This window comes from Symphalangus syndactylus, chromosome 13 (genome assembly GCF_028878055.3).
Source record: "Symphalangus syndactylus isolate Jambi chromosome 13, NHGRI_mSymSyn1-v2.1_pri, whole genome shotgun sequence".
NCBI lineage: Eukaryota > Metazoa > Chordata > Mammalia > Primates > Hylobatidae > Symphalangus > Symphalangus syndactylus.
In genome coordinates, this window is record NC_072435.2 from 61,895,955 (window position 1) to 61,909,540 (window position 13,586).

The window sequence follows — 13,586 nt, forward strand, 5'->3', positions numbered from 1 at the left end:
AATTCCCTGTAGATCGAGGTCTTATGACTCCATAGTACTTTTTTCTATGCTGACATGTTGACATGTGCTTAATAAACATTTGATTGATTTGCTAAGTGACTGGCACAAAATGAAAGCTACTATTTAAAACTCAATCACTTAAGACAAATCCAAATCTGTACAAGTATATCCACATCTCTTTTATTCTTTGATGCATATTTATTAAGATGTTTAATTTTAATTAATGTTTTAATAATTTTGATAGAATTTTTACTCTGGTGAAGTATAAAATATTATAGGTGAAGACAAAAACAATCAAGAAATGTGAACTGTTAAACCATTCCTGATAGTGGAAAACCAAATACTGCATGTTCTCACTTATAAGTGGGTGCTAAGCACTGAGTACACATGGACACAAAGAAGGGAACAACAGACACTGGGGCCTATTTGAGGGTGGAGGGTGGAAGGTGGGAGGAGGAGGAGGATGAAGATTGAAAAACTGATTGAGTATGATGATGATTACTTGGATGACAAAATTATCTGTACCCCAAGCCCCCATGACATGCAATTCTCCCATGTAACAAACCTGAACATGTACCCCTTGAATCTAAGATAAAAGTTGGAAAGAAAAAAATCCCTGATGTTTATATAGCTCCCTATTGAACCTCATTGTCATACTACGAATTGAGAGTTGTTAATGTAGGCATAGTCTTTAAGGAATAAAATTACTACTGAGAAAACATAATGCAAGATAAAATTATACTTTAGAATTAGTAGGTTTTTTTTTTTTTTGAGATGGAGTCTGGCTCTGTCACCCAGGCTGGAGTGCAGTGGCACGATCTGGGCTCACTGCAAGCTCCGCCTCCCAGGTTCACGCCATTTTCCTGCCTCAGCCTCCCGAGTAGCTGGGACTACAGGTGCCCGCCACCATACCTGGCTAATGTTTTTGTATATTTTTAGTAGAGATGGGGTTTCACTGTGTTAGCCAGGATGGTCTCGATCTCCTGACCTCATGATCCGCCTGCCTCGGCCTCCCAAAGTGCTGGGACTACAGGCGTGGGCCACTGCACCTGGCCTAGAATTAGTAGTTTGATGACAAGTTGGAGTCACCTGAAATTGTTATTATCAATGCCATACTATAATAGGATGACTTGAGCTGAAGCACATAGATACCCAAGAGATTAGAATCTTCAATCCATTTTTAGAAAGCTACAATAACCAAATGTGTTTCTGGAGAAATTTATTTAAATAAAGTCCCTTAATCCTAGTGTATTAAATCAAATCAAGCATACTAATCAACATTTTTGATTCAGTGATATAGAAAAATAAAAAAGGAAAGACAAAAGACATGTTGAAAAGTATAGGATGACTGAACTGACAAGGTTTATAAACAGTGGCTTTTTGCTCCGTATTAATGAACCAAAAATAGAGCTACATAAGATTTCCACTTTTATTATCATTCAGTGTTGTGTTTATTTAAAGAAGAGAAGATTTTTTCTACAGAGAGTGAGAGAAAATCTTTACAACTTATACATCCAACAAAGGACTAATATCCAGAATCTATAGGGAACTCAAAGAAATTAGCCAGAAAAAAACCAAACAATCCCATCAAAAAGCGGGCTAAGGATATGAATAGACAATTCTCAAAAGAAGATATACAAATGGCCAACAAACATATGAAAAAATGCTCAACATCACTAATGATCAGGGAAATGCAAGTCAAAACCACAATGTGGTACCACCTTATTCCTGCAAGAGTGGCCATAATCAAAAAATAAAAAAAAATAAATGTTGACATGGATGCAGTGAAAAGGGAACACTTCTACACTGCTGGAGGGATTGTAAACTAGTACAACCACTATGGAAAACAGTGTGGGGATCCTTAAAGAACAAAAAGTAGAACTATCATTTGATCCAGTAATTCCAGTACTGGATATCTACCCAGAGGAAAAGAAGTCATTATACAAAAAAGATACTTGCACGTGCATATTTATGGCAGCATGATTTGCAATTGCAAAAATATGGATCCAGCCCAAATACCCATCAATCAACTAGTGGATAAAGAAACTGTGGTATGCATATACAATAGAATACTACTCAGCCATAAAAAGGAATGAATTAATGGAATTTGCAGCAACCTGGATGGAATTGGAGACCATTATTTTAAGTGAAGTAACTCAGGAATGGAAAATCAAACATCGTATGTTCTCACTCGTAAGTAGGAGCTAAGCTATGAGGATGCAAAGGCATAAGAATGATACAAGGGACTTTCAGGACTCGGGGAAAAGGGGGAGGGGGGTGAGGAATAAAAGGCTACAAATTGGGTTCAGTGTGTACTGCTCGGGTGGTGGGTGCACCAAAATCTCACAAATCACCACTAAAGAACTTATTCATGTAACCAAATACCCAAATACCACCTGTTCCCCGAAAACCTATGGAAATAATTTTTTTTAAAGCAGAGTTTTCTAACCAACACCTACCTCGTATTACAAAACCAAAGGTATTGCCTTCTTTATGTAATGTGACCTCCACTGTTCGGAAAATAACACTTGATCCTTGCACAGCTGAATAAAGGAAAGAGAAGGAAATATAACTTGTTAGTCATCATAACATTTCTAAATCATTCAATGTGGCATAAAATATTACAGATCCCTGTTGCAAATAAGTTTTGAGTAATAAGCAACAATTCCTTTTCAAAGAAAATGTTTAAAAAACTGTAATGACATAAAAATACCATAAAACAGTCATCTGTATAAGTGACTCTCATAGATACAAGTGGAACCAAAATCATAGATAGTTCATTTCCTTCTACATAGTTCGTTTCTAGATAAGAGGGGGATATTTACATTGTTTAAACTCTACCTAACAAGAGAGACAATATCTATATAAGTAGAATTGTTTTCCTTTTGTAAAATGCAAAAACAATATTTTTGTAACACTTGTAAAATAACTTCTGTATTTACTTTTATTTTGCAGCCGGCACAGGAAGAAAAATTACCATTCTCAGATTGCTATCAACAATTAGGCTGATGCTAATAGATGTTCTGACATATAAATAGCTATTAAACTAAGACACAGCAACTCAGATGAAACTTAGAGGGCAAAAGAAATTCTAACTACATTCAAAATACTACTACTATCTAAGAAACTACAGATTGACTTAATTTTACTTGATACATTATGCTTATGTTGTGTTTGCATGATTATCACTTTCATTTAACAAAATGGAATTGTATTGTCAAGCTGCAATCTCTAGTCACATTACATACAAGTATGATGGTATAAGGTATATGAAGGTATATTTACTAAAATATTCTGTAAGATTGCTTTCAAGAACCTGTTGAGTCATTCTGGTTGTACTATATACACTATTTCTGCATGAAAAAAACCCATAAAACTTCCACAAATTGGTATTTTATCATTATGCACCAAGGAATGTTTTTATTCATAGAGACTTGTGTAGGAGAATTTTAGATCTTTATCTTGAATTTGTACCTAGTTAATACCATGTTCATTATCAAGTAACACATTTTTTTACATTGCTACTAGATCCTGAAGGGTTTATTAGATAAAACTATTAGCAAAAAATATACAGGCAGGCCAGGCACGGTGGTTCACGCCTGTAATCCCAGCACTTTGGGATGCCAAGGTGGGTGGATCACAAGGTCAGGAATTCAAGGCCAGCCTGGCTAAGATGGTGAAACCGCATCTCTACTAAAAATACAAAAATCAGCTGGGCGTGGTGGCAGACACCTGTAATCCCAGCTACTTTGGAGGCTGAGGCAGGAGAATCACTTGAACCCACGGGGGTGGAGGTTGCAGTGAGCTGAGATTGCACCACTGCACTCCAGCCTGGGTGACAGAGTGAGACTCTGTCTCAAAAAAAAAAAAAAATATATATATATATATATATATACATATACATATACATATATACATATATATACACACACACACACAGGCAGAATCCAAAGGCATTGTTTAAAAAAACTTTTACAGAAATAGCAAGTAGTTTTAGGCTTTAATTACAATTATTTTTAATTATCAGAAATTCTGAACCCTCAAGGGAATACACATGATTAAGAAAAGTACACATTTAAATTCATAAAACTGTCCACTATCTGGCTGGGACATAAAGTATAATAAAAATTTGGATCGGCTGAAAAACAACATAAACCTACAGTTGAAAAATGTTTTGGTATACTGCTGATTTAATTAAATGTCATATTCTTGCTAACAGGGGAATTTCAGCTTAGACTAATCAACTAGGAACAGTACTCACAAACAGATGAAAGTGTTGAGGTACAGTTTTAATTAAACAAAAAAAATTGAGTTCATTCCAAATATTTTCTTATTTCCATGGCCCAACAAGCCACTTGAAGAAATTGGTTAAGAACATGATTTTTTTTTTTGTTCTCTTGGTAAGCGAGGAAAGGAAAGGATATGGAAAGAAATAATTAATAAGAATTTATTGTGTGCTCAGAACTCTGCAAAAATGGTTTACACATATTATTTCATTTACTCAATAAATCAGCTTTCAATGATATATAACTGAATTCTAATTCTGGGCCACCTGTTCTTGTTGGCTGTGTATCTGTTATGGGAATGCAAAGTACTGTAATTTTCATTTTGCTTTAGCTAAATCTTGCTGACTACAAAATCTTACAATCAAATTTAAAGTCAATATAAAGGCTCTGTATTTTCTACAGCTTTAGATTACCTACACTATTGTTCTCCATCATTTACAAAGGTAAATTTGAATGTTGATTGCGTTTTAATACAATTAATGAAATAGATTTGGTCTTTATTGTTTTTATTTGCATGGCTGGATCTTCGTGATTGGGTTTTCACGTGCAGTACCAGACATCCTGCATTGCCATGTAAATTTTACTAATGACTCATACATATGTATGTAACACAAAGTTCCAATTAAGGGGCTTACCCAAAAGATCAAAAGGTAGGTAGAAACCAAATTCACAGTGCAAAAATTCTCCTCGGTCTTTCAATTGTGCTGTTGTCCCTTCTTTCTACATGTGGATATGCATGTACTTCTACACAGTTATTTTCCTACGGTAGATGAGGTTTTTGAAATTACAAACTCCTTCCCTGCCTCCCTATTCCCTGTCTCAATAGGAGTTGTGAACTTTCCTACCTCATTATGCTGCACTTGCCCTTATGACTTACTTTTGCCACTAGGATGTTAACAGGCACAAGCAGAGGCTGGAATTGCACTTACATGTTTGTGCTTGCCCTGTTTTCCCTCTGCCATTGCCACAAGAAGAGCTTCCTCCAGGTAGCTGCTGCTCCCTCAGACTGAACCCCAAAGTAAATCACATGGAGGAGACCTGAGACTCTTTCTCCCTGTCTCCTCCTCCACCTCACCACGACCACCACCACCACCACAATCATCTGTCTATTTTAGAACTGAGAAGTCAGAAGGCTGTCACAGGGACATGCTTTAACACATTTATTTGAGTTAAAAATGACTCCTTAGGATAGAAAGCTCATCTGAGTTAGCTAATGGAGTAACAGTGAAGATTGCCTTTGCCAATCAGATTACAGGGCAGACTGTTTTTCATTAAATGAAGTAAATCTGTAGCTCCAAGGTTTGCATGAAAACAGAATCTAAAGACACATAAAACAAACAATATGCTAGGAATTGCATCCTTTCTATTTATGCTTATGATAATTTTAAGTGTTAACTAAAAATGGATGAGAATTATGAAACATTTCAAAGTTCTTTAAGAGTTAAGTGACCACAAAATTTGAAGGCACTGCTCTAGACCAAATTTTTATTTTTATTATTTATTTATTTTTAATTGAAACAGGGTCTTTCTATGTTGTCCAGGGTGGTCTTAAACTCCTGGGCCCAAGGGATCCTCCTGCCTCAGCCTCCCAAAGTGCTAGGATTACAGGTGTAAGCCACCACAGCCAGCCTAGACCAGCTTTTAATACATAAATATTGGGCCGGGCGTGGTGGCTCACGCCTGTAATCCCAGCACTTTGGGAGGCAGAGGCAGACAGATCACCTGAGGTCAGGAGTTTGAGAACAGGCTGGTCAACGTGGTGAAACCTCATCTCTACTAAAAATATAAAATTTAGCCGGACATAATGGCGGGCGCCTGTAATCCCAGCTATTCAGGAGGCTGAGGCAGGAGAACTGCTTGAACCTGAGAGGTGGAGGTTGCAGTGAGCCGAGATTGCGCCATTGCACTCCAGCCTGGGCGACAAGAGCGAAACTCCGTCTCAAAGCAAACAAACAAAATACATAAATATCTAAGATACAGGTTGGTAATATTCTCTCTAAATACAGTCTCAAAGCATCACATAATTTTAAAGTCAGAAAGAGCTTTACAGCTTATATAGACCAATCATTTTATTTTCATAAAGAAACTAAATCTTAGGGCCAAGGTCAAATCAGTTTTCTTCTCTCAGATTACACACACACACACACACACACACACACTGTCTCTCTCTCTCTCTCTCTTTTCCGGTTCTTTCTGAACTCTGTGGTTAGCTGAGACTCAAACTGCTGTGATCCTGAGAGAGCTACCAGTCTTGGCCTTGGGTTGCTTGTCTTTTAGCAGTCAGTTCTCCTTATGGACCTTCAGGTGTGGATGGCCTGTTTCTGCTCTAGCTGTCCAAGCTAAGTGAAAGGGGAACTTATTAATTCCTTCAACCACTCTGAACTCAAGTATCCTATTACTTTCTCCAAACATAGTAGAAAGAGACAGAGATTATTCTTGGAGAATAGACCCCTTTTGATTTCCATCACAACAATTCACACTTTTGTGTTTAAAAATATTTTCCCCCTTTTCCATCAGCTTTATTGTATGACAGAGAAAGAGATGGTACTGCGTAATCACCAAGTCACCATAGGTTTTAACTCCTAAACATTTCTGATACCCATCTCCTTTAACTCTACTAATGCTATTTTTATTTAGGATACCACTCGTCTTTTGGAAAATCGTAACAGTCTTTGGGCTTGTAGCCTCTGGTCTTTTCTCTATTTGGCCTCCTACAATAATAAATCTAAACACTCAGATCTTATGATGCTGTTCTCCTTTAAGGGCCCCTCACGGCCCACTGGATGCCAAGCTCCAACAATATGGCTTATAAGGCCCTCATTTGGTCCTCATGTGCCTCATCTATCTCCAAGCCCCCTCTTTCTTTGTCCCTCTTTCTCCGTCTTTCTCCCTCTTTCTCTCTTCCCTTCGTCCCTCGCTCCCTCCCTCCCTTCCTTCTGTCTGTTCTTTCTTCTCTCTCTTTCTCTCTTTTTGAGATGGAGTCTTGCTCTGTTGCCCAGGCTGGAGTGCAGTGGCACAATCTCGGCTCACCACAACCTCTGCCTCCCAGGTTCAAGTGATTCTCCTGCCTCAACCTCCCAAATAGCTGGGATTACTGGCGCCCACCACCATGCCTGGCTAATTTTTGTGTTTTTAGTAGATACAGGGTTTCACCATGTTGGCCAGGCTGGTCTCGAGCTCCTGAACTCAAGTGATCCATCTGCCTTGGCCTCCCAAAGTGCTGGGATTACAGGTGTCAGCCACCACACCCAGCCCCCTCTCTGTCTTTCCCTATCTGTTTGTAGTTTAACTGTGGGCTGGGCTGTCATCTTCCCTTCACGATGCACCCTTTGTCTGAAATATTCCTCTTCCCACCTGGCTGGCATGACCTCCTTTAAGTCTTCCTAGAAACTCCCAGCTCTGAATCACCCATAACACTGGACAAATCTTCACTATTGGCCTTTGCCTAAAAGATATACTCAGAGTTTCTTTTAGGAAGTGGTTGTTTTATTGATATTCATATCCCCAGAGGAATACAGATGTATAATCAAAGAGCATTAGCTCTAGATAACTGGTTTCTCTTATGTCTTTGGCAATGGTTTGAGGGAGTAATTTCAAAGCAAACTGACTCATTTAAAGTTAAAAAAAAAACAGTACTTTCAGTATAATAATGTAATAATGGTAATAATGGCTAATATTATTAGTTACTTACAAAGTGTTTGATAATGGTCTCAATAATGATTATGTGATTATACCGTTTAATCATTACAAAAATCCTGCAACTACTATAGCTATTTTATAGATTAGAAACTGAAGGCTCAGAGAATTTAAATAACATGCCCAAGGTCACAAAGACAGAAATGAGCAAAGCAGGCCGGGCGCGGTGGCTCACGCTTGTAATCCCAGCACTTTGGGAGGCCGAGGCGGGCGGATCATGAGGTCAGGAAATCGAGACCACGGTGAAACCCCGTCTCTACTGAAAATACAAAAAAAAAAAAATTAGCCGGGCGTGGTGGCGGGCACCTGTAGTCCCAGCTACTCGGAGAGGCTGAGGCAGGAGAATGGCGTGAACCCGGGAGGCGGAGCTTGCAGTGAGCCGAGATCGCGCCACTGCACTCCAGCCTGGGCGACAGAGCGAGACTTCATCTCAAAAAAAAAAAAAAAAAAAAAAAGAAATGAGCAAAGCTGCCATTTAACTACTGACACAGTCTAAGCCTTTACACTCTATTTTATTGCCTAGTCTTGCTGAAAACGAAAAAATGTTGTAGCAAGGTTTGTGAACATAGTATTAAATTGATTTTGTTACAAAATGACTACTAAATCTTTGGTGTTAGATTTTATGTGAAGAATACGAACTTGTGACTGATTATGCACATGCTTCCTGAGTACTCTAATCTGGTCCCCAAGCTTCAAACACCATCTATATTCCCATTACTCTCAAATATATATTTACAGTACAGATCTTTCTCTCAAACTCCAAATCATATCTTCAGGTCTTGACATTTCCTCTTGCATGTCAAATAGGCACCTCAAATGTAGTATTTCAAGCCATGAACTGCTGATCTTTCCCTCACAAATCAGCTCTACCCACATTCTTATCCATTCCTGTTAATGGATACTCTGTCCTTCCAGCTGCTCATGGTCAAAACCTTGGGGTTAACTTTGACTCTTCTTTTTCTGCACAACTCACATCAAATCCATTAGGCAATCCTGTAGGCTCTCCCTTCAGAACAGATCCGGAATCTGACTGCTTTTCACTGTCTCCACCGCCATCTCTCACATGGATCACTGTAACTGCCCTCCAGCTCATCTCCCGGCTTCTACCCTGGTCTCTTACAGTCTATTGTCAACACAGCAGCCAGAGAGCCTCTGAAAACAAATCACATCATGTCACTCCTCTGCCCCAAGCCATAGAGTGACTTCCTGTATCATTCAGAGAAAAACTTAAGGTCCTCCCAATGGCCTACAGGGATACCCCACCCCCTTACATTTCTGACCCCATTTCCTAATTCTCTTACTGCTCATTTTGCTATAGCCACACTGTCCTCCTTAATGTTTCTATAACAACCATAAGTATATTCCTGCCTTTTGGTCTTAGCAACGACTGTTCATTCTTCCTGGAACTCTCTCCCCCCAGAAATCCATACAACCAGCTCCCCCACCTCCTTCACAAGTCATTGACTAATCTCACATTTTCAATGATGCTGTCCTAACCACCCTATTTGCAATTGCATTCCCACCCTGATCCCAGCGCTCTCAATCCCTCTCCTTGCACTGCTTTTTCGCATAGCATTCATAGTATTCATTCTATATAATTTACTTATTTATTATGGTTTTATTTTATTATCTGTCTTCTGCTACAATATAAACTCTACTCATATCCCCAAAGCTCCTAGTACATAGTGGTGGCTGGAACATAGTAAATGCTCAATAAGTCATTGCTGAACAAATGAATTCTACCAACTCTTCATAATCAACCTGAGTTCTCATTAGTATGGAAGAGAAAAAGCTATCTCAGGGTAGCATCCATGTTCATAGCTAATAATAGGAGAGGTGGTGCTAGAACAGCATAAACGCAGGGCACAGTCATATATCAGTATACCTCACAATCAATATGCATATGGACTTTGGAGTCAGGCAGCCAGGATTCAGATATTGAATCCAGGCTTTGTAAAATGAGAAAAAAAAATGCCTATCTTGTAGTGTTGATTGCCTTTTATTGAAAACTTTGATAGTGCCAGGCACTATTCTAAATGTTTTCCAAATACTAACTTAGTTAATCCTCATAACAAATCTATGAGTAGGAACTAATAATATTCCCATTTTACAGATGTGGAAACTGAGACATAGAAAGTGTTAGTAACTTTCTCAAAGGCACGTAGTTAGTAAAATGTGGAGTTGGGATTTGAACCTGTCTATTTGATACTAAAGTTCATCTCTGCTATGCTGACACTCCTTGTGGAAAGGATTAAATAATTCAATGCAAGTCAAGTTCTTTGTAATGCCAGACATTTGGTATGATTAAAATCTGTTGGCTACTGCTGTTATAATTACTATTATTACTACTTGACAATATGCGTTCTGAAGCTATGTTCATGCTTCAGAAATGGATATATCATATATATAAATATATATATGTATACCTAATGTGTACCCACAGAAATTAAAAATTAAAAAAGAATGTATCCATAAACAACCAATATAAAACATACTAAATATGCTTTTCATAAACCTAGTCACTAAGTACAAAACCTGGATGGTACTTACTGCACAGAACTTAAAAACATGTTGAATTAAAATGGCTTAAGTGGCAAACAGAACATGGGACCTTCATAATTTCATTGTTAGTGATGCCTTTTTAAATTCTTCCTGAGTAGGTTGTAAGTTTTCCAATTCAAATAATTTTTAAATACTAAGAAAGTTGGCTTTGCCATTCCTGTAATGAGATATTGATGGCAAAGGGAAAAAATTAAGAAGCTGATTTTGCTTTGGAAAAACTGTGGTGCCGCTGTTCTTCCTCTGGGTTATGGTTATAGCAATTCCTCGTTATCTGCAGTTTTATTTTCTGTGGTTTCAGTTACCTCCAATTAACTGCAGTCTGAAAATATTAAGTAGACAATTCCAGAAATAAACCATTCCTAAGTTTTAAATGGTGTGCTGTTACGAGTAGTGTGATGATAATATCACATTGTCTGCTCTATCCATCTGGATGTCTGGCACATTCACGCTGTTTACACTACCTGCCTTAGTCACTTTGCAGCCGTCTTTGGTATCAGATTGGCTGTTGTGTTCTTGCTGTACTTTTTTTTTTTTTAAACAGGGTTTTGCTGTGTCACCTAGGCTGGAGTGCAAGGACATGATCATAGCTCACTGCAGCCTCAACCTTCTGGGCTCAAGGAATTCTTCTGCCTCAGCCTCCCAAGTAGCTGGGACTACAGGCATATGCTACCATGCCCGACTAATCTTTTTTTGGTAGAAACATGGTCTCATTTTGTTGCCCAGGCTGGTCTTCAACTCCTGGCTTCAAGTGATCCTCCCGCCTCAGCCTTCCAAAGTGCTGAGATTACAGGCATATGCCACCGTGCCTAGCCCTTGCAGTACTTGTGTTCAAGGAACCCTTATTTTACTTAATAATGGCTGAAAGCACAAGAGTAGTGAGATTGGCATATTGATATAATTATTCCATTTTATTAATGTTGTGTGTGTTTGTTTTTTGAGACAGGGCCTTGCTATGTCCCCCAGGCTGGATGGCAGTGGCGCAATCATGTCTCACTGCAGCCTCAGCATCTTGGGCTCAAGCAATCCTCCCACTTTAACCTCCTGAGTAACTGGGACTACAGGTGTGCAACACCACGCCCGGCTAATTTTTCTATTTTTTGTAGAGGTGGGGCTTTGCCATGTTGCCCAGGCTGGTCTCGAACCACTGGGCTCAAACAATCCTCCTGCCTCAGCCTCCCAAAGTGCTAGGATTATAGATGTGAGCCACTGCGCCCAGCCAGTTATTGTTGTTAATGTCTTACTGTGCCTAATTTATCAATTAAACTTTATCACAAGTATGTATGTATAGAAAAAAACCTGATATATATAGGGTTTGGTATTATGAGCAGTTTTAGGCATCCACTGGGGGTCTTGGATATGGATAAGGGGGGCTACTGTACTTACAGACCGGCGGAAGCTCGTACTCTACTTCAAGAACCACTCTTTCTCCCACATTCTTCAGCAAGCTGATGATCTCGTCATGGCGGAATTTGGCCAGGTTGATTCCATTCACTGCTTTGATGTAGTCACCCACATCCAGCTGGTCACTTCTGCAAAATAGACAATGTTGTTTCAGCAGACCCACCCTCTCCATAGGCCAGTCTGACTATATTTCCACTTTCCCTTCATGGTAAGCATGCAAGTGTAGAAGCAAGCCTAGAAGGCTGACAGCAGAAGTCCCTGCCTCCTAGGAGACGGTGGGCCCTTAAGGGTAAGAGTACAGCTGAAGTCAGATGAGAGCCAGGGATCCCTTTTACTCATGCAGCCTGTGATACCTTGGAAGTCCTGCTCTGATTCTGCCACTATCTCTGATTTTTTTCCTTTTTGCCTGTTTTATTTTTAAAAGCACCATAAAACAAAATCAAGAGAAGCTTTTTTTTTTTTTTTTTTTTTTTTAATCTTTGCCCTAAACCAGTTGATTCTCTGGGATGGGATCCAGATCCTAGACACAACACATGTCTTTTTATTCTCAGTCCCTCTAGTTTTTGCTGCCTCCCTTTTGTACATTTCACCTCTTTCAATAACTTCACTGGGAGTTTGTCCAGGACTAAGGAAAGGGTCAGCTTATTTTGCTATTTATTGCTTACAGCAGGATTGATACGAAGAGTATCAGTGAAGGAGAAATCACAATGCAAATACTGGGTTTCAGTAATATTCTTGCCTCTCTATACCACCATAACAGAATATTGGCTGCTCTTGGACTTTAGTCAAACTCCGTTTCTAAACCAAGAGCAAGACCAATAATAAGAGTTAAAATTCATGTCACTGATAAGGACCTTTAATAACATTTTCTCCCAAAATAGAAATAGCTAATGCATTTATTTTATATATAAATCCAGCTCCAATCATTCCTCCTTCAAAGAGCCTCCTAATCTGCTCCAGTCTGCAGTACATGCATGGCCCTTACCTCACTTTCCTGACACTTACGTCAACTTAATCGCCTAATGCTCTGTAATAACTTCTGTGCTGTTGCTTTTTGCTATCATACAATGCCATTTTTGCCCCCAAATGTTTCATGTTTTTTATGCCTTATCTCCACTAATAGATTGTGAGCCCCTTTAGGACAAGGATCTCATCTTTAATTATTCCGATTTACTACCTTCAAAATGGTAGTGCCTTAAACAGTGACTATTTGGTGATTTTTAATTCTCAATATAACTGGCACAGTAATACTTTTAATTACAGAATTAATACAGCTGAAAATGCTACCCCTCTCCTCCATTCACACTTGCCTTAAGGGAGAGATATAAAGAAGCTCTGGAGACTTATGAACCCCTAGCATCATGAACTGGCCATGATTGTTATAAAATAAAGGAGGTTGTGGGTGTGGAAAGATGCTTCTTAAAAGCCTAAAGAAAGCAGATTGAGGTGCTTGTGTCCACACCAGCCTCCCTTACAAACAATAACTTCTGATCATGGAGCAATCCACTGGATTAAGTTTATAAATTGTACAAACAGGTTGATCATTAAAAGTGATCACAGAAATCACCACTTCAGATGACATTTTGTGGGGCAAGAACTCTAAGATTTAACTTGGAATTATGTGGATATGAATATTGGTGG

At 38.9% G+C, this 13,586-nt stretch overlaps 1 protein-coding gene across 12 annotated transcripts in view; it reads right to left on the bottom strand.

Annotated features, from left to right (window-relative positions):
- The window catches only part of GRIP1 (glutamate receptor interacting protein 1), a 716,930-nt gene that overhangs the window by 167,438 nt on the left and 535,906 nt on the right, over window positions 1-13,586 (bottom strand). For all 12 annotated transcript variants that reach the window (XM_055238452.2, XM_055238455.2, XM_055238451.2 and 9 more), the window contains exons 4-5: window positions 11,928-12,073; window positions 2,460-2,543 (exon numbers count right to left, since the gene is read on the bottom strand). In XM_055238452.2, coding sequence (XP_055094427.1) covers window positions 2,460-2,543; window positions 11,928-12,073 — 230 coding nt within the window. The remainder of the gene's footprint in view (window positions 1-2,459; window positions 2,544-11,927; window positions 12,074-13,586) is intronic.